Source organism: Vigna unguiculata, chromosome 5 (genome assembly GCF_004118075.2).
Source record: "Vigna unguiculata cultivar IT97K-499-35 chromosome 5, ASM411807v1, whole genome shotgun sequence".
Classification (NCBI taxonomy): Eukaryota; Viridiplantae; Streptophyta; class Magnoliopsida; order Fabales; family Fabaceae; genus Vigna; species Vigna unguiculata.
Window position 1 is genome coordinate 28,054,211 of NC_040283.1, and position 27,483 is coordinate 28,081,693.

The following is a 27,483-nucleotide window of genomic DNA, read 5'->3' on the forward strand; positions in this document are numbered from 1 at the left end:
CGAGTGAGGGTAGAGGTCTCTATCCTCAGGTCCTCCTTTCAAGGGTTATGGCTCCGCTCCAACGGATAGATTTAGATAAAAGAAATAGTCTTTTTTATAAGATTAAAACTAATTAAGTATAAATATTTTTACAAAATTAAGTACTGATATTTATATTAAAATTTAGTGGTAAAATAAATGATTAACAAAATATGGGTTAATAATATACAATAATGTAATATGTTAAGTCATTTTTAATAAAAAATAATAGTATAACATTCATACAAATAATAAATTTTGTCTCAAATTGGAGAGAGACAATATTGTTCTATTTTGAAAAAAAGTAATGATTGACAAAACATGAGTTAATAATATATAATAATGTAATATGTTAAAAATTCATTTTTAATAAAAAATATTGGTAGACATTTATAAATAATAAATTTGATATCAAATTGGATAGAGACAATATTGCTCTATTTTGAAAAAAAATGGGACAAAATTGAATCAAAGAGACATAAGTAAAGAGTAAATTGAATCAAAAAAACATTATATGTATTAAATTGAAATGAAAACAATGACATTTGATAGTGACAATGATACTTGACAATGACATTACACGTGACATTGTTATACCACGTGTGTAAGACCCGAGAAAATTAAATAGTTAATTAAATAATTATTTAATAAATGCGGATAGAAGAAGCCTTTAAGAAATTTAATATAGTGTGCTATGATGTGGAAAGGTAGTAGCTCAAGTGGTTGAGAGTACTTATTTGTGTGAGAGGACTTGGGTTCAAGTCCTATGTATGACAATTGGATGATATTTAATTATGTGTATTATTTTGTTGATATATTTGAATGCTAGATGTGATAATATAATCCTAGAATTATAGGAATCATCACACATGTGGATTGGTTGAATTGGTTGTGCTTTAACTTGGTGATTGATGAAGAGGCGTGAAAACCCTATCTGCCAAGAGGGGCAACTTAAGGGGCTGGAAACAACTGAATTGGGGTCATGATTAACCATTAAACATGAAACTTGCATAGCAATTTTCGTTTTGGTGTTAATTGCACATAATTAAGGTAGTAAGTGAGAGAAAGAAGGTCATTAGAGGGGAAATAGAGTACTGTAATTTCGTGTTCAATATAGGCAAGGGTTTTCCAGAGGGTTGGAGCTGATTGAAAGGAGTGGTGAGACTGAAATCACGTAGGTTGGAGTGGAAAGCAAAGACTAGGAAGGTTTTTGTGAAGGGATACGCATACCAATTCGAGTTTAGCAAGGAATCCAAGTAAGGGGAGTTGTTTTTGATGCTTTTAATTCGTGCATAATGTCCTGTGATGATATGAATCGAATCGTATGATTTTTCCCTATTGAATTGTGATGTTTTCACGAAATTCTAGGAATCTACCCAGAAATCGCTTGGCGGGCATGCATGTGTCGCTAGGCAGCACATCAGTGCTCAACGTGCTGGGTTTTGGGTTTGAGTTGCTTGGCGGTGGATTGCATTTCGCCAGGCGGTTCTTGATGTTTGTTGCTGTTTGGTGCTATTTTCTTGGATTTCTGCGTGTGTTGGGGTTCCATTGGGATAATTAATCAATTTGGAATGTTTAATTATACGTGAATGCTTCGCTGAGGATGATTATAATTTAGATTGGGATTATAACCTTTAAGGTTTCATTTACGTGAGGGTAGGTTTCCAGATTCTTTGCATTGGACGTTGGTGATGCATTCTTTAATTGGTATCATGTTAAAGAGGGGATTAGTATCACGAATTTAAGTTTTGTTTTGTAATATGAATGCCTAACGGGTGACTGGAATGAAGAGGAATGGGATTAGATTCGGGGAGAATGCGAAAACAGGTACAATGTGGCATGGCTCTGGTATGTCGCCTGGCGAGTTTGGGAATTAATTGTTGAGACTACATGGAGTTAGGTAGAAGTTATGAGTAATTGAATTGAATAAGGTATGGCTGGGAAATTGGTGTAATGTCCTGATAAATGTGGGCGTGTGAGGCTTTTGGTAGTAATCAGGTTATGAGACAAACCAAAGAGAGTGCCAAAACCAGTAGTGCGGGACTTCTGGTATGGTGCCTAGTGGCCTGCTGGTGCCGCTAGGCGATAGGAACAACCGGAAGGGTCTCTGCACCGCGTGGCGTCTGGCGATAAAGGTGTGCTCTGCCAGGCGGTGACTGAAAAACAGTGGCGCTGGAAGGGCGTTGGCACTTGGCGGTGGGCTGGTACCGTCAGGCGGTCTGGGTGTTGCGTCGGGCAAGAATCTAACAATCTATGACTTATGTTGTGTTGTGTTTAAGCAATGATGCTATGCTTGGATTGGGAGATGCTGTGCCATGAGCGGGTAGGTTCATGGATGGTGGTTAACATGTGATGATATGAGCGGGGTGGTTCATATCCAGTTACTCTCACGTGGGGATGCGAGCGAGGTAGGTTCGTATGTTTCATGCTCACATTTGAGAGATGCCACGTACGGGGAGGTACGGGGCTGGTGGATCACATATGTTAGACTACGGACGGGTAGGTCCGTAGAGCAGAACTATGAACGGGGAGGTTCGTAGAGCAGAACTATGAGCGGAGAGGTTCGTAGAGGCAGGACCACGAGCGGGCAGGTTCGTGTGAGCATCATATTCCCGAGTCCACGGCTAACCTTTTGTGTGAATTGAAGGCTATACAGTCTTGGGGTTAAGGTCTTGGCCAAGAACTAAGTAGATTGAATAAGATGGGTGTATGACTTATCTTGCCTATTTTATATATGTTATTTTATTTTCTTAACTCACCCTTTTTGTTTGTGTATGGCGATGATCGTGTGATTCGTTACATGGGAGCAGATGTTGATACAGGTGATGCTGAGGACGCTCAGGCGATGGAGTGAGGGCTAGCTTGGGGATTAGAGTTAGGAGATTTTCATATGTATTTTATTATGTTTTCGTTTATGGATAAGAATTTTGGAACTTGTAACACGTTGGTTATTTATGTTATAAGTTTTTGGCGCGTGTTTTCATAATTTAAATTTTTCCCGCGTTTGGGAAGAATAATATTGCGACTTTTGATATTCAATATTTTCTTTTATTATTTATTTTAAGTAATATTACTTAGGGATGTTACAACGTGACACTAACAATGCCATGTATCATTAGGGCTGGGCAAAAATAACTTAATTGTACTGTACTTAAGTTAATTGTACTGTTTTAAACTAAAAATAACTAAATTATTAATAGTAAAATTAAACTGTACTATTTTTTAGTTAAAGTTTAGAAAATTGTACTGCAAACAGTTAACTGTTTAGACCAGTGCACTGAACTGTAATTTTTCATTTCTCTTGAATCCTATTCAGCCTCTTAAATCACATTTGGTCCACAAGAAGAGTGATATACTTTTGATTTAATCACCACCGAGATTCAACCACCACCGAGACAGATTGAAGTTTCCTGTCTCCGTTGCCTCGCCGCCGTCAAAGGTTGTGCCGTCGTTGAAGGTTACATCGTCCTTCTTGAGGTATCTCTTGTTGTTCTTCATCTCTTTATAGCTTTAGGTTTTCATTTCACTTCTCTTTTTTCTCCAATTCGATTTTTCCCTTCAACCATTCTGTATAATTAATTCATTTGCCCATCAGTGAACAAATTCAATTTTTGGCTTCCAGTTTTAGGTCAGTGAAATTGATTACAGGAAGCTATAGAGTGTCTTCTGAACCCATATTTTTCACTTTTTTTTTCTTTGATTTGGTCACAAAATTGGAGGGTAGTGCTTAGTTTAAGCTGGGTTTTAAGCCATTTATAATAGATATGCTACATAATGCAACAACCTCGTTGCCAAGGAATGAGGTAGACACTAAAATTGCCAAGGATTAGCGAAGCACACAGCTCGTGAAATCCCTTTCTTTGACCTTTAGAGACGTGCACAAATGAACCACGAGAAAACCAAATCAAGGAACGAGAACAAAACAACAGAACCCAAAATGCGAAGAAATTGAGAACGACAATCCGAAACGAATTCGAAAGAGAAACAACCGAGCTCTAATTACCAGATGATGAAGGATCGTCTTAGATTTTCATATAACTCAAATCTGCATACAAATGTGTCTCATAAGGGCTTATATACTATGGGCCGAAACACAAAAAGGCCCAACACAACTAAAGGTCCGATAAAGCCCAAACAAAAACATTACAAATATTATAAAAGAGTTCATAATCTACGATCTGAAGCTAATCCGAGATCTCTTTAAAGGTCTTGGACATGATTCCATCAATTGCTCTGAAATCCCTGTGACGATCCTGAACCACGCCTCCATCAAATATTTGGTTGGAACAACTGGGATGAGGAATCATTTGATAAGATGCAAGGAAAATCCTAATAGAGAAGCATTCAAAAGGAAAAAAATTGTCATCATCAACTATAGAAGAGGCTAGTGTTGGCCCTTCACCAACTACTTTTAAGTTTGACCAAAATGCATCTCGAATGAAGTTGGTGAAGATGTTTGTGAAGTCCGAGCTTCCTTTTTGATTTGTGGAAGATGAAGACTTCTGTGACTTTGTACGATCCTTACAGCCACAGTTTGAGCTCCTATCCTGCACTACATTGAGACGTGAAATGTGGGAACTCTATGAAGAGGAAAAAGCAAAGTCAAAATTTTTTCTATCAAAGCAGTGTGGGAGGGTTGGTTAACTACAAACACATGGACTTCAATCCAAAACCTAAACTACATGAGTTTAACAACTCACTTTATTGATGAAGATTGGAAGTTTCATAAGAAAATTTTGAATTTTTCTCAAACAACAGGTCATTCAGGGGAGCATTGCTAAACATGTTGAGGCTTGTTTGAATAACTGGGAGTTGAAGCGAGTCCTTAGTGTCACTGTGGATAATGTTACAGCAAATAATGTTGGGGTCCAATACCTCAAAAGAAGGATGTTATCATGGAATTGTCTTGTCTTAAAGGGAGAATATGTTCATATGCGTTGTTGCGCACATATATTAAGTTCGATTGTGAAGGATGGGTTAAAAGAGATAAAAAATTCAATTTCAAAAACTTGGAGTGTAGTTAAATATGTGAAATCTTCTCCAGCTCAATTTGCTAGATTCAAGGCTTGTGTTGAACAAGAGGAAATTTCTTATAAAGGTCTTATTTTCCTTGATGTTGAAACCATATGGAATTCAACTTATCTAATGTTAGAGGCAAGCTTGAAAAATAGTGTAGTTAAGTTAAAAATTAGTGCAGTTCAGTTAAAAAATAGTGCAGTTCAGTTAAAAATAGTGCAATTTAGTTTTGACGTAGTGCAGTTTATAAAATAGTTCAGTTCATATTATAGTGCAGTTCAGTTCAGTGTAGTGCAGTTCAGTTCATTGTAGTGCAGTTTAGTCCAATTTATTTGTAAGAGAAACAGTTCAGTTCAGTTCGTCTGAACTGTTTTTCAGTTCAGTGTAGTTCATGCGAACTGTTTTTTAGTTCAGTACAGTTTTTGGTAATGCAGTGCAGTTTGATTTATTTTGCCCAGCCCTACGTATCATTAATAGTACCAAATGTCACACCATGAACCTAATACATGACAAAAAAAATTGCAAAAAAAAATTAAAAATTAAAAGAAAGTCAAAAAAAATTAAAAAAACCATATATTAACACATGAAATGTAGTTAATAATTTTTCTTGAAAAAGACCGTGTTGAGATACTTCCTAAAAAATTAGGATGTAATTAATATTTTTTTATAAACAGAAACCAAATTGACACGGTCTTACTAAACCAAATCGAGTAATTAAACCTAAAATTATCATTTAAATAATTACTATAATTTATGTTTATTATTATGTTATGTGATATTATCTAAAGTTAGTATATGTGTATGTAAAATAAATTTGATGGGTTTGAAAAGCTAGATGAATTGAGAAACATAACAATAATGAAAGTTGGATGATGATAATGAATAAGCTTCAAATTAGTAATGTTGAATAAAATGGTAAAAAGAAGAAAAGTCCAAAAAATCCCAACACTAGAAAGAAAAGTCACGGAAAACATCAGCAGTTTCCAGCGAGGGCGTAGAGCTGCATGTATGTATGTGTCTATCCTTTGCAATCACGAAGGGACCCTTCCCTCTCTCTCTTCTCAACCCGCCATCGAACTCATCCACCGTCACAGAATCATCAATTTTCTTCCCCCTTAAACCATAAACCACCAAATATCGATCAAATTCCGCATTTCAAGGTTAAGCAAAAACATACAAATAGTTTTGGAAGAATTAGAAAGAAATTGAGAAAGGAAGAGAGAGTGTTACAGTGGAGGAAGTAGTGGTGAGAGAGAAATGCCAAGTGTGGCCGTCAAGCTCTATAGCGTGTTCTTCAAGTTCCTCTTGAAGCACCGTTTGCAGAACCGGATCCAAACCTCTTCCCAACACTCCGACTCGTTCGGTGTTACCACCCGACCCGAAGAAGTTGTAGCCGCCGCTAATCCCTCCTTCGCCGACGGCGTCGCCACCAAAGACATCCACATGGACCCCTTAACCTCTCTCTCCATCCGAATCTTCCTCCCCGAATCGGCCCTCAACGCTCCCGAGTCTCGTTCCAAACCTAGGACTCGCTCTATTCCCGAGCCTCAAACTCGATCCGCGCACCTCGATTCAATTACACGGAGGAAGAGCTACGGTCCGCCGCTCCTGGAGGAGCGCCGTAGCAACAGCTTTGGAGGGGGCTCCGGCGTCGAGTGTTTGAACCTGATGACGGAAGGCCCGTACCTGGGCTACTCGCCGCCGTCGGTGGCGCAGGGGGAGCGGCGGAGGCTGCCTGTGGTCCTGCAGTTCCACGGCGGGGGGTGGGTTAGCGGAGGTAGCGATTCGGTGGCGAACGATGTTTTCTGCCGGCGGATTGCGGAGTTATGTGATGTGATAGTGATTGCAGTGGGGTACCGGCTGGCACCGGAAAACCGGTACCCGGCGGCGTTCGAGGACGGCGTGAAGGTGCTGAATTGGCTGGCGAAGCAGGCGAATTTGGCCGAATGTAGCAGGTCGATGAGCGGTGGGAAGAGTGGAGGGCATGGTGGTGGGGAGTTCAAGAAATCGGATGCTCATAAGCATATTGTTGATTCCTTTGGGGCTACTGTGGTTGAGCCTTGGCTGGCTGCTCACGCTGATCCTTCAAGGTTGTTACTATTTCACGATGATTGTGTTTTATTTATTTTGTTACTGTTATGTGGAGTTCATTGTTGTCTGATTAATGATTTATGAATTTAGGTTGGAATTTGATCTTTAATGGTCGTTTTTCTTGACTTGTTATTGAACTTCATTTTGTTGTATTGTGTTTAGTGTGTGTGTGTGTAAACATTTTCCATTGCCTCTTTGATGTAGAGATAGTGATTAGCTAAATTAGTAGAATCACGAAGGTCAAGGATCCTTCCTGAATTGGGGAGGGAGAGTTTGCAAATGAAAGTAGGTTGGGACAATGGGACTACTCTAAGTTGAACACCAAAGTTTATGTTAATTACTCAGAGGCAGTGGATTTGATTCATCCGAATTATGAACTGTATATGGTTGGATAAAATCTAGGACTCAAGATGAGAGCTTTCTTGTGACAATGTTTGATATATTTGACAAGGTCACATTTTATGGAAGTTTTAGATTTAGGACAAATAGTTAACTTTTTTTACTGATTCAATAATTCTCGAATTTCCATCTTTTAAATGAAGTCTATGTCTAACCTTAGTTGTGCGTAAATCACATTTTGGTGCTCATTCTGGTTACTAACATATAGATCTGGTTGGCTGAAAAATACTACCGGGAATGGATTTCTCTAATATTGTTTATATGTTTATATTAGCATTATGTGTCCGTAGGTCACATATTATACGTACTATGAAAAGTACAAACACATTGAAAGAGGTGATAAAGTGATGACTGATGATGACATGCCAAGTTTTCATATTCTGGAGGGGTTACTTGTAGGCCAAAACAAGTCATTCTTCACAACTGTTGAAGGAATTAAAGGGAGGCTTTTGTTTTGTTAAAATCGGACTTGTAGACATGTAGTGCTTAAGCAACATTTTTGTGGATGTCTTTATCCTCAAATTTCTTTTGTTCTTTCTTGCTGTCTCATGGTTTGTTATTGTCAGTATTGAATTTCTGTTTTCCTACAATGATGGAAGACTCGTGCACTAAGACACTCTTCTAAACTAATCTTTTAGTTGTTGGCCACCCCATCTCAACTATATCTCCTACACTAAACGATTATGTATCTTCCTTTGATAAAACCCAGTATTAAATTGATGAAGCTTCGTTATGGAATCATTGACAATATTTATAATCAAATATCTTAATTTTTTTTCTCCCAAATAGTTCTTTTCTAATAATAATCACTAATAATCGGAAGACATATTTGGCTATGATTATACGGTGAATTGAGAAGATGATTGTTTGAGCAAGTCTCTAGCTATTAACTCCTCTAGTATGTTGAACTAGGATACGTTACCTTTTTAAAAGTTTTTAAAAGGGAAAATTTCTAATATTCTCTCTATGTAGAGGTAGCTTTATAACCATTCATATATAATTTGGTAATATTTTAGTTTTATTGTATTGTTATATGGTTTCCATTACCAGTTGTTACATTCTGAGTGGAGTGGTGTGATTCTAAGAGTAACTAAGAATCTCCTCTACTAGGGCACTTGTATGTGTGCATGGGAAGTTAACAATTTCGTAAACATTCTTTTGTATGGTTGTCACACTAATTTCTTGCCGATATGCTTCCTTTGGTACTAGCTGTCAGATAGTTCTCATAGTATTTTCCTTTTTCAGTGCTTAACATTTTTTTGTTCTTTTAATGTTGAAACAGATGTGTTCTTCTTGGAGCAAGTTGTGGTGCCAATATTGCAGACTACGTAGCTCGTAAAGCTGTGGAAGGAGGCAAACTTCTGGACCCTGTCATGGTGGTAGCACAGGTTCTAATGTATCCATTTTTCATAGGAAGTGTTCCCACACGGTCTGAAATAAAGTTGGCGAACTCTTACTTTTATGACAAGGCCATGTGTACGCTTGCATGGAAACTTTTCCTACCCGAGGGGGAATTTAGTTTGGATCATCCATCTGCTAATCCCCTTGTCCCGGGCCGAGGTCCTCCTTTAAAGTTGATGCCTCCGACATTGACAGTTGTGGCCGAACATGACTGGATGAGGGATCGTGCCATTGCATACTCAGAGGAGCTCCGGAAGGTGAACGTGGATGCACCTGTTCTTGAGTATAAGGATGCGGTACATGAATTTGCAACACTTGATGTCCTTCTCAAAAGTCCTCAGGCCCAGGTTTGTGCTGAAGACATAGCCATATGGATGAAGAAATATATTTCTCTTCGGGGTCATGAATTCTCATATTGAGTAGGATATAGCGGATTCAGATGATGATTAAGCAGGAAGATATTTACCCCACATGGGACCTGAGATATATTATTTGATTGGTTTTGATTCTTGATAAGGTGTTTGATGTTGACTGGTTCCATGTTCACCTGGCCAGTTTATTATTTTTTGGTTTGTAAAATAGAGTTGGCTGAGTAGGATTAGTTGAGCCACCAAGATGCATTGACTCGTACATACTGCACTTGACCATTCTTGTGCCATTTTTCCTGTGTATTATGATGTCTTCTTTCTCTCTGAAAAAAAAAATATAGAATTTAAGGAACCTCCGAATGGATTGAGGGTATGTTCAGCTGGCCATACTGAACCTCAGAACCCCCGAAGTCATAGATTTCATTGATATTTAGGCAGTGTCGGTTATATTACTGCTTAAAGATGTACTAATATGCAAACAGAACCTGTCCATTGATAACACTAGGTTCTTCGGTTTCGCTACTAACTGGAGAATTTGCGCAAGAGATGTGAAATTCACAAGCTCTCTTATAAAACACGCACTTTGTGGAAGCATTAAATCATATCCAGGATGCTTACCCTCATCCCGTACTTGTGATTCTGGGTGATATTCAGTCCATCTTCTAAAGTGATTGGGAGGTGTGACTCTTGCATATGCTGCATGAAGTATGTGCAATGAAGTATGTGCAACTGACCTTTTAGCAGTTCAATGGATCCTCGAATAAATAATTTCTGATTGAAAATAACTTTATGGTGATTGAAATAGAAAGAAAATTTATGATAAAAAATGTAATTTGAAGAATGAATTGAAGATACAAAAGTAATACTCTCTTGAGAGATTAAAAAAATATAAATGCTGATAGAAGAATATAATTCGGATAATACTGTTTTTAATTCTATTTTTATAAAAGATGTTTCATTGAAAGAAATATCGGTATTTTTTATATGAAGGCTGTTACTAAAAGAAATTAAGTATGAAAATAATGATTAAAAGTAGTGGAAATCTGGAATTAAGAAAAAAAAGTATTTTTAATGAAAAATCTTTATACAACGGGAGATGTGAGGAGAATGTAGATTGGGAAACCGGACGAAGAGTAACAAGAAATGTATTCGTTAATTTAAATGAGATAAGAAGGCTATTGTTTTTCTTGTACTCCTATAATTACCGACTCTGCATCTCCCAATAATAAGAGAAGACTCTTTTATCATTGTACCACACCACCCCTTCTGCTGTAAACCATAGCTGTTGCCGTTTCTATCATCTCTGCAGAAGAAGAGACAGAATGCTGTGTGGGGAAGAATAAGAGAGAAAATGTGAAAAAAAAAAAACTTGTTCCGATAAGTTTTTTCTTAATGTATTTCATGTGTTTTGAGAATGTCTTTTGGAAAATTTATTTCAGAAAATATTATATATATTCCAGAAAGTTTATTCTGAATTTTATTCCGAAAAGCTCTTTCCATATTGTATTTCATGTGTTTCTGAAATTTTGCACCAAAAATTTCATTCTAGTTCTGAAAATTCCGAAAACTTTCCAAAAAATGTACTTCAGAAGTAATTTTATTAAAGGTAAAATAATCATTATAAAAATTTGAGAGGGTGCCCGAAAGAGAAGAAAATATTGTGGTGCAGAAGATAGTAAAGGCAGATAAGAAATGTAAGAAATGTAAGCCTACAAACACTCATGCCTTTTTCAATTTGGGCTTACTCAGAGTCAAATTACGTAAAATGGTTATGCCTTTTAAAAATCATATTAAATCTTTAAACAGATAACTTTCAAATGTTCTTTTTCTATTTGATGCTTACACACTGTTTTCTCCAAAATGAACAGTTGTGAATTGTAATCTTCGCATTACTTTGATAAAAGTCGTACATATAACCTCTTTATCAATTAGCATGATAAAGAGCTTATTCTTCACTATTCGTACAAATGTACAAATAACTCCGATTTAGACAAAAATCTTCGGGATCTAATTTGACTTAGAAAACACAACATCAATCTTGTTTGTTTTTACATTCCGGATGAAATATGTTGCAAGTCTTAGTGGCTGGGTTGTAGCTTTGTTATTGTAGTTCTAGAAATTTAAAGAAACGAAAATACTAGGAATTTAAAGAAACGAAAATACTAGAAATCTCAAGAAAATGAATGGAATTCGAAGCACTATTAATTTGCGTAAAAAATGACGGTGCATGAGTATTATTCGTAAAAGGCTGTTAATCTAAATGTTGTTATGACCGGTTTATATAGTTTATTCACCTAATTGAAATAAAAAAAAATATCCTTACTTATAATTGCCTATGACAAGCTTCTTTTTACATGCCATGTCCTTCTTTCCCCACACTTAAAAGAAGAGGCTTGACGTGTAGGCCTATGCTTCCCTACTTCCCCGAACAGATTCTATTGATTTGTTTGTGTTCCTGCAGAGAACAAACAAGATATGTTAGATACAAGCATTACCTTACTTTGGTTGTCATCTCCTCAGTAGGCTTCCTCCCGGTTGATACATGTCATTCATGGGTATCTTGGTGTGATCGGTTTGGACCCGAGGGGGTTACCTGCAGAAGGAACTCCAAAGCTCAAGTCAGCAAAATTTCTAAGAATGTCAAATATGGTGATTAGGGAAGTAGTGAATGCGTACCTTTAATTCGTAGGGTCCATGCATATTTATAGATTATTAATTATGTCTGGCCATGTCATGGGCTAGGCCCTTAGTTCGATTATTGTGGGCTTGATGATTCTTACAAAAATGCTTTGATTTTGTTAAGTTTTCCAGAGTGGCCGATCTAGACCGACTACTCTTTTAGCAATTTAGGCCGTTATTATTCTTCTGTCGGCTTAAGCCGGTTATTTTATTTGCTTCGCGTATATACAATGATTGTTTATTATTGTTATTTGGTTAGACCAGCTAGGTGTGGTAAACTAGTACCCCAGCCTTTGCCGATATATATGGCGGTGAAGGATGATAAGTGCTGACGTGTTAGAGAGGCCGGCTAGGTGTGGTACACCAGTCCCCCAGCCTTTAAGTGTGATGAACAGTGTTAAGGCTAAAAGTGTAAAGAGGTGTGTGGCAGGTGAAGGGGTTTGTGGCAGGTGAAGGGGTGTTAGAGGTCTACTCCAGAGGGGTTTCATGATGAAGGATTGACCCCAACCAAGGATGGAGGCACATGCTTAAGAAGACTAAGCATGTTTAGAAAGGAAGTTCACTAATCCTTCATCCCTTTCATTTGTGTTTGTTATTTTTAATTCCCTAAGTTGACTTAGTTGAATCAACTTTAGTTGACTTGTTGACCTTTGACTAGGTTTGACTTGTTGACTATAGTTGACTTGACTTAAGCCAACATGCTAATTTATGTTTATTTGCTTTGTAGGTTAATTAGGAGTAAGAAATCAATGCTAGGTGGCACATGGTGATTGGGGAGCATAAATGATATGGAGGAGAGAGTAAAGCAAAGGCATAAAGCATAAAGAAAAAGGCATAAAGCAAGTGTACCTATGTACCTTTGGTCTCCTTTGTTTTTAGCACACTATGGCCACTTTTTGGAGACATATGAGACACATTCTTTGTCTCCTTTTGTGCTAGAACGAAATTAGCCTTGCACACACCATATTTAGCTCTTTTGTCTCTCATTTTGGTAACCTTATTTGACCTAGTTTCTAGAAGCTAAGGTTAGGTTTTTATAGAGACATCCTTAGGTATCTTTTATTTGCTTAGAGGCCCCTAAACTCTTCTATATAAGGGGTGCTCCTAGACATGTAAAACGGTTGAACATTTTGAAGTAAAAATACTCTTGTGTCTCAACCATTTGTGAGAGTTTCCTCCCTTGGGAGTGAATACTTTTAAGCCTTATCTTGCATAGCAAGTGGCGGCACACATCCACTCATCTTCAAGGTTGCCATGGCTTCTAGCCTAGCCTTGTAGTGGCGTGCTTCTCACATTTTTACCATTTCTTTCCTTTCCATTTTATGTTTTCTTCTTCCTTTAATTGTTCTTGGTTTTCTATGGTTTATGTGCTTTCCATTTCCTTTTTGTTTTGAATCAATCCATCATCTTCTTCTCTTGAGCTTTGTGAAAGGAACCTTCACATCTAGATAGCTTGCTATCTTAATGTCCAGTGGGGATTTCACTTAGCTTTCTTAATCAACTCACACCATATTCAATAATCTTAAAAAGAAACAAGATAATCCTTCATCATTTCGCGCCGTCATTTTTTATGCTTCATGACTTTTTGTGTGCCTTGTGACGATTGGAATGGGTTGTGACTTTTGGCGGGAAGGAGTTGTGACGTTTGGAATTCATGTCTATAAATGAAGATGTTGTTGACAGTGTGCCCATATTACTTCATTTGCAAACAATCTAAGATCAGTTACTTCGTGTGTGTTAGAGCTGTCCGATATCTTCCTTATCTCCTCCGTCATCCTAAAAAGAATCAGGTATGTCTAGTAGTAGTGATATGGTTTCCTTGTCGAGTTCGAGTAGTGAGAGGTCTGGGGGAGCGGGAGTAGTTGGGCGGATAATAGTGATAGGGAGGAATCAGGAAACGTAGGGAGGATCCCCATGGAGAGGGTAGTTGAAGTTAGGGAAGATCCACCTGAGGAGTTGGCAGAAAGCAGCTGGCTGGCGAAGACTGGGTACGAGTGGGTAGCGACAGACATGCGAACACAACAGTCGCTATTTGGTGGTTGCGATTACTGAAGTCGTGGCTAAACTATACGCCAATCTTTGAGAAAGGTGCTCGAAGGGACATAGTGGTGCCAAAGAGGGTAATTGTTGTGGAATGTGTCTACCATAGCCGAGGAGCTGCCGAGGAGTTCTTTTATATGTACATGTGCCACTTCTCACAACTACACATCCGACTGCCGTTTGATGAATTCATCTTGGGAGTGTTACGGCTGTTGAATGTTGCTCCCACCCAGCTGCATCCGAACAGCTGGGCGTACTTGTAGGCGTTCTGGTTGCTATGTATGGCGCTGTATTTGTAACTGTCTCCGCGGACGTTCCTTTATTTTTTGTTACAAGGCCGAGAAGTCCGACGACGTGGTTGTCACTCATAAGCCGACCTGGTTTTAACAAACTGGATGCCTTTACCCAATCTTTTAAACATTTTAAAGATGAGTTCTTCAAGGTGGTGATAAAGCAAGCTGGTCGTTCACATTTTTATACTGCTGATGGCAATACTAAGTTCCCGTTTTTCTGGATCGGCAACCCTTGGAGGTATAAGGTGATTTCGAGGGAGGATTTGTCGGTGGCCGACAAGGAGGTGGTGGATACAATGATGCTCTTTAGCGATAAGATGCCCACTAAGGGCTTAGTTAGGGTTTATAATTCGGTTCACCCAATTATAGATATTGAAGGTATCTTTCTGTAATTTTGAGTGTTATTTTATGTTTGAGCATTCTGATGGTTGTATGTTGTGGGTTGCAGAACATATGGCACATATCGGAAAGAAAAACTTGACACTTTTCCAAGCATTGCGGAAGGAGAAGGCGATGAAGGCTAGAGCTACTGGGAGCACTGAGGTTCCCAACCTACAAAAATCGTTGGTAGACGTGCATGTGCATGGTGGGACTAAGAGGAAGGTGGAGTTGTCGGCTAGGCCTGGTAAAGGAAAGGACGTGAAGAAGGTGTGGGCCGTCTTGATGGGAACGGGATCGTCGAGCGGAGGGAAAGGACCGGAGGCTGGATTGATTGAGCTTCCAGAGACAACTTTACGAAAGGATATCAAGATCAATATGCCAGAATCGTTGATTGATTCGATTGATAATATAGAGTCAAACGCTTTGGTGAAGGCTATGGTCGAATTTAGCAGCAAAACGCTGATACTGAGCCAGCGTGTTGGATCTTTATATCAGAGAGAGCTGAAGGAGGGTAGTTGGAGGAAGGTTGAAGAATTACAGGAAAAGGTGGACAAGCATGCAGAGGAAAAGAAAGTCTGGAAGAAGGAGAAAGAGGAATGGGTAGAAGAAAGGAAGAGGCTGGCTACTTGGAGAGTGCGCTGCCTAGATTCAGAGGAAAAGTTGAAGGGCTAGATTGCAGACCTGGAGACCGACTGATATCAATAGAGTTATAGAATTACTCCTGGTGGAAAATTGTTGATGGTTCGACGCCATATTTTCAATCAATTGTCTTGCATTTGTTGGCATTTTGTCCACCAATGACCCTCCACTTGCAGCATCTATCATTTGTCTATCCATGATACTCAATCCCTCATAAAAGTATTGAATGAGGAGATGCTTGTTTGTTTAGTGATGAGGACAGGAAGCACATAACTTTTTGAATCTTTCCCAATACTCGTGAAGATTTTCTCTTTCTTGTTGTCTTATCCCATAAATATCTTTGCAAATAGCAGCAACTCTAGATGCTGGAAAAAACTTTTCCAGAAATAATCTTTTCAGAGTCGTCCAAGTATTGATGGATCCTGGTGGAAAGCAGTATAACCAATTCTTGGCGGCATCTTGCAATGAGAATGGAAAAGCCTTAAGCTTGATATGTTCCTCTGTCACTGTTGTAGGTCTCATGGATGAACAAACAACATGAAATTCCTTCAAATGATGGTACGGGTCTTCTCCTGCTAATCCATGAAATTTGGATAAAAGATGGATTAATCCAGACTTAAGCTCACATTCTCCATCTGGATATTGGATGCACATATTTTGTGTAATTGCTGCATCCAGTGAAGCCAACTCTCTTATTGTTCTTTCTTCCATTCTATGTTCTTGAATTTCTGGTTCAGGTGATGGATCAGAAGATATGTTAATCACCAGAGGTGATTCTAGCGGTACACTTTCAGTGGTAGGTTCAGATGATGACGGTGCTCCTTCAGTAGAACACCTGATTTCAAGTCTCCTACGTGATTTACGCAAGTTCCTTTTAAGTTCTGAATCAAGTTGATAGAATTGACCCGGATTGGCCCGAGTCATGCACTATGCAGTCCACCTGAAAGTGTTCTTTTTTTTTCCTATTCTTGTTTTGGGGAAAGATTTCAAGCAAGAAATAAGTTAAGATGTCGTTGGGTCTACTCCCAGGAAAGAGAGGTGCGTCACAGTGGACAACTCAAATACCAAATCTTTCCTAGACAGAGTTTTCCAAACTAGTCTCAAAAAATTTCTTAAAAGAAATTCTTAATCAAAACAAAAATAGAACTTTGCTTGAAATATATTAAAAGAAAACTAAAGACTACAAAATAACAAACTCTATTAAACGTATATGCGTAAAAAAATAAAAATAAATAAAAAATAAATAAAATAAAAACAAAATCAAAATATAAGAAATACTAATCGTATTCCCCGACAACGACGCCAAATTTGATATCGCTGTCGTTAGGCGATCAAATTACCACTACTTAACTTTAGCAACTTCAGTATTGCCAAATTAGTAGTGAACAAAATAGTTAGGGTTAAGATAACCCTGAGTCGTCTCACAATGAATACAAAATTGATCTCAAATATTTGATTCTTAAAAATGCAATTATAACTAGCAACTATAAAAATAGGGGTTTTGATATGCAAAGTAGATGACACGGAAGATTGTAAACACAATAATAATAAATAGGTCAATTCCACTGCTTTTCCTAAATAAGATTCTTCATTGGTTATCTAGAGATTATTGTTAAATTAATTATTGTTGTTGATTTACAAATCAATCAATGCAAAGACTCGATTCATTTGTTGGCATTCTCACTTTTAATCAAAGTACAGTCTCAATTGAAAGTGAGAATTTTTAGATTATCCATAGTAAATTCAATCAAAGTACAGTCTCAATTAAATGTTACTATGCCTAATCATGTCTATTCCTTTGTTTCTTCACAAAATAGAAAACTTAATTAATCAAAGTAAAGTCTTGACTAATTTTAGTTAAAGTAATTACCTCTAATCAAAGTACAATCTCAATTATTGGCAAAAACTTATTTAATCAAATGAAAGTTTCTAAATAAAATCAAAGTAAAGTCTCAATTTAATTTAAAAACCTTTTAACTCATATGATTTGCATGCATGTAGATTTAAAATCATTATTTTCTATTCGATTAAGAAGCAAAGGACATAGATAAACAAAAACCACAACAATAATCTAAATAACAAACACATAAATTCTTCTAACCTCAGAATCCATTTAAGAAATTATAGTGGAATCAACCCTAAAAGCTTAGCCCTCCATGGCTTTGATGGAATACATGATGATATGAAGGAAAGAAAATAAAAGAAAGAATGAGAGATGTGATGGATGACGGTGTCTGCCAAAACCAGAGAGTTCTAAGTGTCTAAGTTGTATCCTTCTCTGCTCCCTTAAGTCTCTTTATATAGGCTTTAACTGGACTTTGGGCTTTATCTATCGGTTGCTAAAATCTTTTATTTTTATTTAATTAATTAGCAACTTAATTTCTGCCAAATTTACAATTCTGCCCCTCTTATTTAACCATTTTTGTAGTTTTGACCAGAGTTGACTGCTGACTTTGACCAGTTGACCAGTGTTGACCAGTTTTGACCATTTCAGTGTCCATTGAGACGCTGACACGTGGCAGCCTTCTCCTTCTCTCAAAATTAGGGTTTCGCAGATGCTTGTGGTTGTGAATGACGGCTGCAGCTGCCATTTTCCAGCGACGAAGGCGCGGTGGTGGAGGTTTGTGGACCCTACCGTTCAGGTTTTGCTCCTCACTGTTGCTGCGTCAATGGATGACGGTGGTGAGAAGATGGTGGTGCGGTGAGGAGGAAAATTAGGGTTTCTGTTTTGGAGATGAAGATGATGACGTGGCACCCTTCCATTGGACAGCTTGTTAGTGCAAGGATTGTGACACGTGGCTTGTTCTGGTTGGCTAATTTTAAAAGGTGGGGATTGCCACATGGCAGCATCTGAGTGAGTGGAGTTTAAGTGGTAGGAGGGGTGCAACTTAGTGAAAACTAGGGGTGCAGAATAGGTTTTTGGTGGTCCACTTTAGAAGGAGTGTGCAAATAAAATTTGGGGGTGCATTTAGCTCCTGATTTATTCTTTTCCAAAATTTCCTAATTTTGGACTTATTTTGTAACTTTGAATATTTCAAATCCCCATTATCAATAACCAAAAATAAATTCCAGCTGCATTAACAAACGTTAGAATATACAATAATATTTTATGCAACTAAAATTAGTTTTTATGCCACTTTTACCAAACTTACTCAATAAATCCAATAATCACAAATCCTAATTAAATCAATCTTTAAGCATAGAAAATTCAATTAAATCCCCAAATTTAAATATTAAATGAGGGCAAAAATTTGAACTCATCACCGACTATGATGAGATAAAAGAGAAACATGACGGGTTGGAGGTGGAGATGAAAGAGTTGCATTATCCAGGAGCATATAAACGGCTTTCAGAAGGGTTTGCAGCAAACGACCTTCTTTCTATAAGGATGTGGATGTTAATGATGCGAGGTTTGATGTAAATAAGGATGTGGTTGATGGTGTTCTGTGGATGAGGCGTAATCTAGTCCCGAGGGGGATGCGGGGAAGGGGGCGGAGGAGGCGGATGCAAACGTTGATGGCGCAGCTGTGAAGGATCCCGACCAAGAGGCGACTTAGAACTGTTATTTTAATACTTCCAATTTGATGTTGATTCTAAGTTTGTAATAAACCGTACAATAATTACTTTTGTGCTAATGTGACGAATGTTTTGTGTATACTATGTTGTTTGTTTTGATATCGATAACTTGTGTTATAGCGGCCCGTTTGTGGTATGATATAATCAGGAATGGGAGTTTGATGTGTGTAGTGTTTGCTTTAGAGTGTTGAATTCGATAAAGGAGTGTTTTGGTTTGCGAATGCGATTTTACATTAAGGGTGTTCGACCCAGGCCGCATACTTGTGGTAAGGGTGGGGAGCTTAAACGAATTAACATCGAGTTAAGGGTGTTCGACCCAGGCCGCTTACTTGTGATAAGGGTGGGGAACTTAAACGAATTAACATCGAGTTAAGGGTGTTCGACCTAGGTCGCTTACTTGTGATAAGGGTGGGGAACTTAAACGAATTAACATCGAGTTAAGGGTGTTCGACCAAGGTCGCTTACTTATGATAAGGGTGGGGAACTTTAAAACGAATTAACATCAAGTTAAGGGTGCTCGACCCAGGTCGCTTACTTGTGATAAGGGTGGGGAACTTAAACGAATTAACATCAAGTTAAGGGTGTTCGACCCAGGCCGCTTACTTGTGATATAGGTGGGGAACTTAAACGAATTAACATCAAGTTAAGGGTGTTCGACCCAGGTCGCTTACTTGTGATAAGGGTGGGGAACTTAAATGAATTAACATCAAGTTAAGGGTGTTCGGCCCATGCCGCTTACTTGTGATAAGGGTGAGGAACTTAAACGAATTAAAATCAAGTTAAGGGTGTTCGACCCAGGTCGCTTACTTTTGATAAGGGTGGGGAACTTAAACGAATTAACATCAAGTTAAGGGTGTTCGACCCAGGCCGCTTACTTGTGATAAGGGTGGGGAACTTAAACGAATTAACATTAAGTTAAGGGTGTTTGACCTAGGCCGCTTACTTGTGATAAGGGTGGGGAACTTAAACGAATTAACATCAAGTTAAAGGTGTTCAACTCAGGCCGCTTACTTGTGATAAGGGTGAGGAACTTAAACAAATTAACATTAAGTTAAGGGTGTTCGACCCAGGCCGCTTACTTGTGATAAGGGTGGGGAAGTTAAATGAATTAACATCAAGTTAAGGGTGTTCGACCCAGGCCGCTTACTTATGGTAAGGGTGGGGAACTAAAAGCATGTTAGAAGTGAGGTAAGGAGTAGTCGTGAGGTGAAGAACCCTTTCTTTTATTCATGAAATTTGGGATGCCTCGTTAAAACCTCCCTGGCCAAAACCTTCCTTAGGGAAAAAAGACCAAGGTAAAAGAGTACACCCAGGGTTACAAGTATGTGGTACAATACATGTCTTTAACTAAAGTTAAACTTGAGATGGGACACATTCCATGTATTGGGTATTTCTTTCCCCAATAATTGCTCAAACCTATACGCTCCTCCTCCAGCATCTTCACGTATTTGGTATGGGCCATCCCAATTGGCAGAGAACTTGCCATCCTTCTTTCTTACACTGCTGGCCATTCTCCAAACTAAGTCCCCTTTTGCGAACGATCTTGGGCATAGGTTCGCATTATACTTTCTGGCCGCTCGTTGTTTGGTAGCTAAGTTGCGTATTTGGGCTTTTTTCTTAACTCGGGCAGGAGGACGAGGTGGGTGCTCATGTTTTGGTGATTTTAGACGGGGTCGTATAGTTCTTGGCGCAGAGATGGTTCACCAATTTCAACGGGTATCATGGCGTCTACGCCGTATACTAGGCTGAATGGAGATTCGTTTGTTGCTGATTGAGGGATACATCTATAGGCCCATAGCACTTCCACTAATTCTTCTGGCCATCGGCCCTTGGCGTTGTCCAACCATTTACGCAGTTCTACTAGTATAACCTTGTTTGCTGCCTCGGCCTGTCCATTGGTCTGTGGGTGTTCAACGGAGCTGGTTACATGTTTAATGCCTAGGCCGATATAGAATTTAGCAAGTTATTTGTCTATAAACTGCCGGTCATTGTCGTGATGATTGTATGTGGGACGCCATACCGGCATATAATATCCTTCCAAACGAATTGTTGGACTTGTTGGGTTGTAATGGTGGCTAATGGTTTGGCCTTTATCCACTTGGTGAAGTAGTCGACGACTACTATCAAGAACTTTACTTGGCCTTTGTCGTGGGAGAAAGGGCCAAGGATGTCCATTCCCCACTTTGCGAAGGCCATGGGGATAGTATAGAGTGAAGCTGCTCCTGTTTCTAGTAGATAAGGTTGCCATGTTTCTGGCATGGTATGCATTTTTTGACGAAGTCGTGGCAGTCTGCCTCCATGGTCGGCCAGAAGTAACCAGCGCGAAGGATTCTGGTAGTCATGGTGCGTGCACCGGAATGATAGCCGCATATACCTTCATTAACTCTTTAATGATGTACTGAGCTTGTTCTGCAGTGACGCATTTGAGAAGTGGTTGGCTGTATCCGGGTTTGTACAAGTCATCGCCAAATGATAGTATTGTAGGAGGGTAGGGTCTTTGATCTGGAACTCATCATTTAAATGGCCAATGGTAAGCTTGGAATCTGTTTTGCACGTTAGTGATTTGACACCAACCTCGCGGGCCAGGGATAAGCCGGCGAGGATGGCTTTGTACTCGGCTTGGTTGTTAGACGTCTTAAAGGCGAAATGGAGGGATTTTTCGATGAGGATATCGTTGGGGCCTTCTAGTACGATGTCGGCACCTGCCCCCTTTGAGTTTGATGAACCATCAACATAAAGTGTCCATTGGTCCTCTTCAGGAGTTCGTTGGAGATCGTTGACAAAGTCTAGAAGGCATTGAGCTTTGATAGGGCCGTGGGGTTCGTAGCGGATGTTGAATTCGGATAACTCAATGGCCCAGGACCACATTCGCCCTGCAAGGTCTAGTTTCTGTAAGCGTCGGGCTGTGTGTACTAGGGATAAGGCTAATTTTTCCACCATCTGGTACCTGGTTTCAAGATCTTGCAGGGTTCTACTGACGAAGTAAACAGGATGTTGGGTACTGCCGACATCTTGAACCAGTGCAGTGCTTACGGTGTTATTTGTGGCGGTGATGTAGACCAATAAGGGTTGATGAGTATCCGATTTATGGAGGATGGGTGGTGAGGTGAGGGTGGTTTTTAGCTTTCGAAATACTTGTTCACAATCATCATTCCACGTGAACTTGGCGGATTTTTTGAGCAGTTGAATGATGGGTTGGGTTTGTTCGGCTAGTTTAGGAAGGAAGCGAGAGATGGCAGTGAGACGGCCTATGAGGTGTTGTACTTCTTTGACACTAGTGGGGCTTCACATTTCAATGATTGCGTTGCACTTTTCAGGGTTAGCCTCTATGCCGCGTTGGGTCAGCATGAATCCAAGAAATTTGTCGCGGTCGACGCCGAAAACGCATTTGTCGGGGTTGAGGCGGAGGTTGTACTGTCTTAACGCGGAGAAGACTGCTAATAGGTCCTGAGCGTGCTGATGGTGGCTTGGGAATTTGACAACCATGTCGTCAACATATACTTCGACACACTTGTTGGCACAAGCAAGCTTGAAGCAAAGAATTGATAAAGCCATGTGAATGAAGATCTTAAGTGTTTGATGAAGATTGATAAAGATTGATGGAGATCCTCTTGAAGATTAAGTTTTAGTGTGTTAAATATGTATATAACATGTTAAATGTAATGTGTTAGTGTTATACATTGTTGAAAGGCTATATGACATGTTAAAATGGGTTTAACATGTTAAAAGGCTTGCTGTATATAGTTTCTGGTATGAATGCTTTTAGTCAGTTGAATTATTTTTCAATCGACTGATTTCACTTAAGTCAGGTGAAATCAGCTGACTGTACGAAAAATTCAATCGACTGTTTTCACTTAAACCAGACTATGTAAGCTGTGTTTTCGCGAGCAGAGGTGCGAATCTGAGTTTTTATGAACGAAATCGTGTCATTCATCTTTGGGAAGCGTTCTCTATCTGAAATACACAGCTAGAACTCGTGTTTGAAGATCTTGGCTGATCTTGGTTGATCTTGGAAGCATTTTGGCTTGTGAGTAGCTTGAAGAACACATGTATGGTGTGCTAGGGACAGCCACCATCAAGTTTGGATGTTCTTGTGCCTCTAGATGGTTTGCCTGATGTGATTTCAGGTATGGAAGTGTGATTCTTGTAGGTTGTGGTTCTAGATTTTTGTGTGAGTCAAAAATCTTGTGTGCTTTGTGTTCAATAGTGTAATCTTGGTGTTTGATTTGTAAAACTTTTGAATATAGTGGAAACCAAGCTCAGGTTGTCCTGGAAAACTGGATATAGCTCTATGATTGAGTGAACCAGTATAAAAACAGTTGTGCATTCTTCTTTCCCTCATCTCACTCTCTTTGAAACTCTTTAAAAACTCAAGAAAACTAAGCAATTTGATCTTTGGTGTGATTTAATGTGTTCTTGTGTAATATGAGGCTTTGTAGTTGTTATAAATACTGATTGGAACGTGTCTTGTATGTAAAAGATTGATGTTTGAGTTGAATTCACGAATTCTGCATTCTGCATAATTCTCCAGTATTTTAGCTGACTGATTTGTATTTTTAATCGACTGTTTCATAGCATCAAGAACTCTTTAGTCTACTGTTTTATATTTTAATCGACTGAAAGTGTACTGGTCTGCTACATTTACATTCAAACTTTCCAGTCCATTAGATTCAATTGAAAAAGAGTTTAAGCTTTCGAAAAAGTTTTATAAACTCCCCCTTGGCTAAACTCACCATTTCAAAACTAACAACATTTGCCAATTAAATGGCTGAAGACTTTGTCCATCAGTCGTTGGTAGGTTGCTCATGCGTTTTTGAAACCAAATGACATGACCTTGTAGAAGTAGTTGGCGTCGTCTGTGATGAAGGTGGTTTTGTTATCGACTACACTATCGACAAGTCGGTCAATATTGGATAAGGGGTAGGCATCCCTAGGACAGGCTTTGTTGAGGTCTGTGTAATCAACACACATCCGCCACTTGCCATTGGCTTTCTTGACTAGAACCACGTTAGAGAGCCAAGTGGTGTAGTGGGCTTCTTTGATAAACCCTGCGTGTAGCAATTTGTCGGCCTCGGCCTTGGTCGCTAGGCGTCGTTCTTCACCAAGTTTGCATTTTTTCTGGGAGACATACTGGGCCTCCTTGTAAATGGATAACTTGTAGGATGCCACGTGAGGGTCAACTCCAGGTAAGTCAACAACTAACCAAGCAAAGACGTTCGTGTTGTTAACAAGGGTGGGTGTTAGGATGTCATGTTGTTCAGGTTCTAACCCAACACCGAGTTTGATGGTGCGACCATTAGGGAGCTCAAGGGGGTGGTTTCTTCGAAAGGTTCGAGGCAGACATCCCGACCCACTCTGGGGTCTAGATCATCACCAGATAAGGCGATCTCAGAGCCGAGTGGTCGCTCAATATGATTGGTTTGAAGGATGGGAAGCTGTGGGCGTAGGCTGGCCATGTAGCATTCGCGTGCAAGGCGTTGGTCACCATGAATGGTGAGGATGTCACCAGATGAGGAGGGGAACTTCATGGCCAGATGAGGTGTGGAGACAACAACACCAAAAGTGTTGAGTGAAGGGCGACCGAGGAGGACATTATAAGATGTAGGGGCGTCGACGATAAGGAAGCGGATAAGAATTGTCTTTGTTTGGGTGTTATCACGAAAAATGGTATGGAGGTCAATGTAGCCGCGGGTGAAAACTTTTTCCCCAGAAAAGCCATATATTGGTTCATCGTATGGGACCATGGCGGTGTCGGGGAGTTGGAGTTTCTGATACGTAGCCCAATAGAGAATGAAGACGGAGCTACCTTGGTCGACGAGGACTTTCTTGACTGCGTAATTTTCTATTTCGACGGTGATGACCATACAATTATCTTGTTGGTGATCAAGACCTTGAAAATCGTCGTCCGTGAAGGTTATAGGGAGCATGTGACGTCTGTGATGGGAATGGGTGATGTGGTTGATGGATTGGATATGGCGGAGGTGTTTCTTCCTGGCAGATGAGGTGGATCCTCCACTAGCAAAACCACCATAGATGGTGTTGATAGTGCCGCGTAGGGGAGGGTCGGCGGGGGTTACGTCGGTACGAGCCGGTTGGGGCTCATGGTTTGTGGGTTGGTTTGGGCATTTATCGTGGTGCGAGTCGCAGGGAGGGCGTCGGGAGGGGTGGCCATCTTTGCGGACAAAGCGGCAGAAATGGCTAGCACAAACCAGTTCTTCTATTTTATCTTGGATTGCTTTACATTCCTCTGTGATATGACCGTGGTTTCGGTGATAGCGACAGTATTTAGTCATGTCCGCATTGGGGGGAGTGGTCGTCTTGCATGGCGGTGGGATGAGGTCGGCCTGTAAGGCCTCATCAAGGCGGCGGGATCTGGGGACATTTAGGGGGCATATCTGGTGAAGCGGGGTTCTCAGGATTCTCGGGGTCTCAAATCTAGACAAGGAGGTTGTGGAGTGGAGGTGGCAGTAGAGGGTGCAAAGTCATTGCAAAATTTTGTATGGAGAGTTTGCATTTCCTCCATATGAACGTAATCGGCAGCACACAATTTCAATTCGTGCATGGAGGCGGGTGGGTGAAGGTAGATGTTGTTGGCGAAGGGGCCAGGTTTAAGAGTGAGGGCCATGCATTGAAGTATCATTTCTTGGTTTAGGTGTGGTGTGCGGAGGGCAGCCTTACTAAATCGATCAATGAAAGCCTGGAGCGTCTCGTCTTATTCTTGTCTGACGTCGAGGAGTGAGATTGTTGTAGTTTGATGCGGGCCGCTGCCGGCGAAGTGAGTGGTGAACATGTGGGAGAGGGTGTCGAAGTAGTCGATGGAGTATGGCGGGAGGGTGGTAAACCATTCGAGGGCAGGGCTTTTAAGGGTGGTAGGAAAAGCTTTGCAAAAAACGGCATCATGGGAAGTGTAGAGGGCGACATGGGTGATGTAGACTTTGAGGTGTTCATCTGGGTCGGTTTCACCAGTGTAACGTTCCAGTGTGAAAGGTTCCTACTGGGTGGGGAGGGGGGTGTTGGCGATGAAATTGGTGAAAGGGTGACGGCGCTTGGGTTGGTGAGATGGTAGCGGGTGAGGAGGGATAGGATGGTGAACGAGGGTGGGAAAAGTGTGTAGTAGGGAGGTTGTGAGGGTTATAGGGTGGGATATGAGTGGTGTGTAGTGTGGTGGGCATGTTGTAGGGCGGGATGTGTGTGGTGGGAAGGGTGGCGGCGGGGGTTGGAGCCGTAGTATTTCCTGGGAGGGTGGAATGGAAGTGAGTATGATGGGTTGAAAGGATGGGAGTTTGTTGGGTGGTGGTGAAGGTGTGCGGGGTAGGATTGTACTCGCTTTCTTCCTCAGTAGGCTGGAAAGCTAGGGACCCTGCGGCATCAGATGCTTCCTTGGCCTTTCCCTTTTGAGTGGGATCGGCCTCAATCTTCCGCCTTAGGCGAGAATTCTCCTGTCGCAGTGCCTCTATCTCATCAGTACTGCGCTTCTTCAAGTCAGCCAGCTCCAGTTGCATCTTGGCTTGACCGTCTAAGATGGCAGCCAGATCCAGGGTGATGTTAGCTGGTCCTGAGGGGCCTGCTTCAACTTGTTTGTTAACTCATGCTCTACTGCGGGTAGAAACCATTTTTGAAAAAAGCGGGTGGTAAGGTATTATCTCATGCCCCACGGTGAGCGCCAATTGTTCCTACAGAGAACAAACAAGATATGTTAGACACAAGCATTACCTTACTCTGGTCCGTCATCTCCTCAGTAGGCTTCCTCCCGGTTGATACATGTCGCTCATGGGTATCTTGGTGTGATCGGTTTGGACCCGAGGGGGGTTACCTGCAGAAGGGACTCCGAAGCTCAAGTCAGCAAAATCTCTAAGAAAGTCAAATCCGGTGATTAGGGAAGTAATGAATGCGTACCTTTAATTCGTGGGGTCCATCCATATTTATAAATTATTAATTATGTCTGGCCATGTCATGGGTTGGGCCCTTGTTTGGGTTGTAGGTGGGCCTGGGCTAGCCCAGGCCCCTATTCGATTATTGTGGGCTTGATGAATCTTACAGAAATGCTTTGATTTCGTTAAGTTTTCCAGACTGGCCGGTCTAGACCTGTTACTCTTTTAGCGGTTTAGGTCGCTATTATTCTTCTGTCGGCTTAGGTCGGTTATTTTATTTACTCCGCGTATATATGGTGATTGTTTATTATTGTTATTTGGTTAGACCGGCTAGGTGTGGTACAGTTTGAATTCCACGTTTTCCAGCACTGGGTGCACATTAAACAAGAAGCTATTCAAGTAGTCTTCACTCTATTTTTCCATTTTATGTGGAAAAGTAGTTGCAACGAGCTTATACATCTTGGTGCTGAAGTCATGTTTTGCCTTTGGGCTCAGTATTGGAAGCACTTTTCGATATTCATCGTTATAAGATTTTATGGGACCTCTATTTTCTGTTCTGTAACCCGAGTTCAAAGGCCTAAACAAATCTTTCATTTCAGAACAACTATTGCTTCTTTAGGAGCAATCTTGAAAAATAATGTAAACAAAGTTATGTGACTTGATAACAAAATACAAATTCTTTAATCTCTTTTGGTCTAAGTGTTGTGCTTT

At 40.1% G+C, this 27,483-nt stretch overlaps 1 protein-coding gene across 1 annotated transcript; it reads left to right on the forward strand.

Annotated features, from left to right (window-relative positions):
- Window positions 1–5,979: 5,979 nt before the first annotated feature.
- Window positions 5,980–9,666, forward strand: LOC114185543 (probable carboxylesterase 11). The gene is made up of 2 exons (XM_028073334.1): window positions 5,980–7,124; window positions 8,807–9,666. Exons 1-2 carry the CDS (start codon window positions 6,292–6,294, stop codon window positions 9,342–9,344), a joined length of 1,371 nt encoding a protein of 456 aa, XP_027929135.1. The 5' UTR covers window positions 5,980–6,291; the 3' UTR covers window positions 9,345–9,666.
- The last annotated feature ends 17,817 nt before the right edge of the window (window positions 9,667–27,483 follow it).

Coding starts and splice junctions, on each gene's coding strand:
- LOC114185543 (XM_028073334.1), top strand. CDS start 6,292: ATGCCAAGTGTGGCCGTCAAGCTCTATAGCGTGTTCTTCAAGTTCCTC. Junction 7,125..8,806: donor GCTCACGCTGATCCTTCAAG/GTTGTTACTATT, acceptor ATGTTGAAACAG/ATGTGTTCTTCTTGGAGCAA.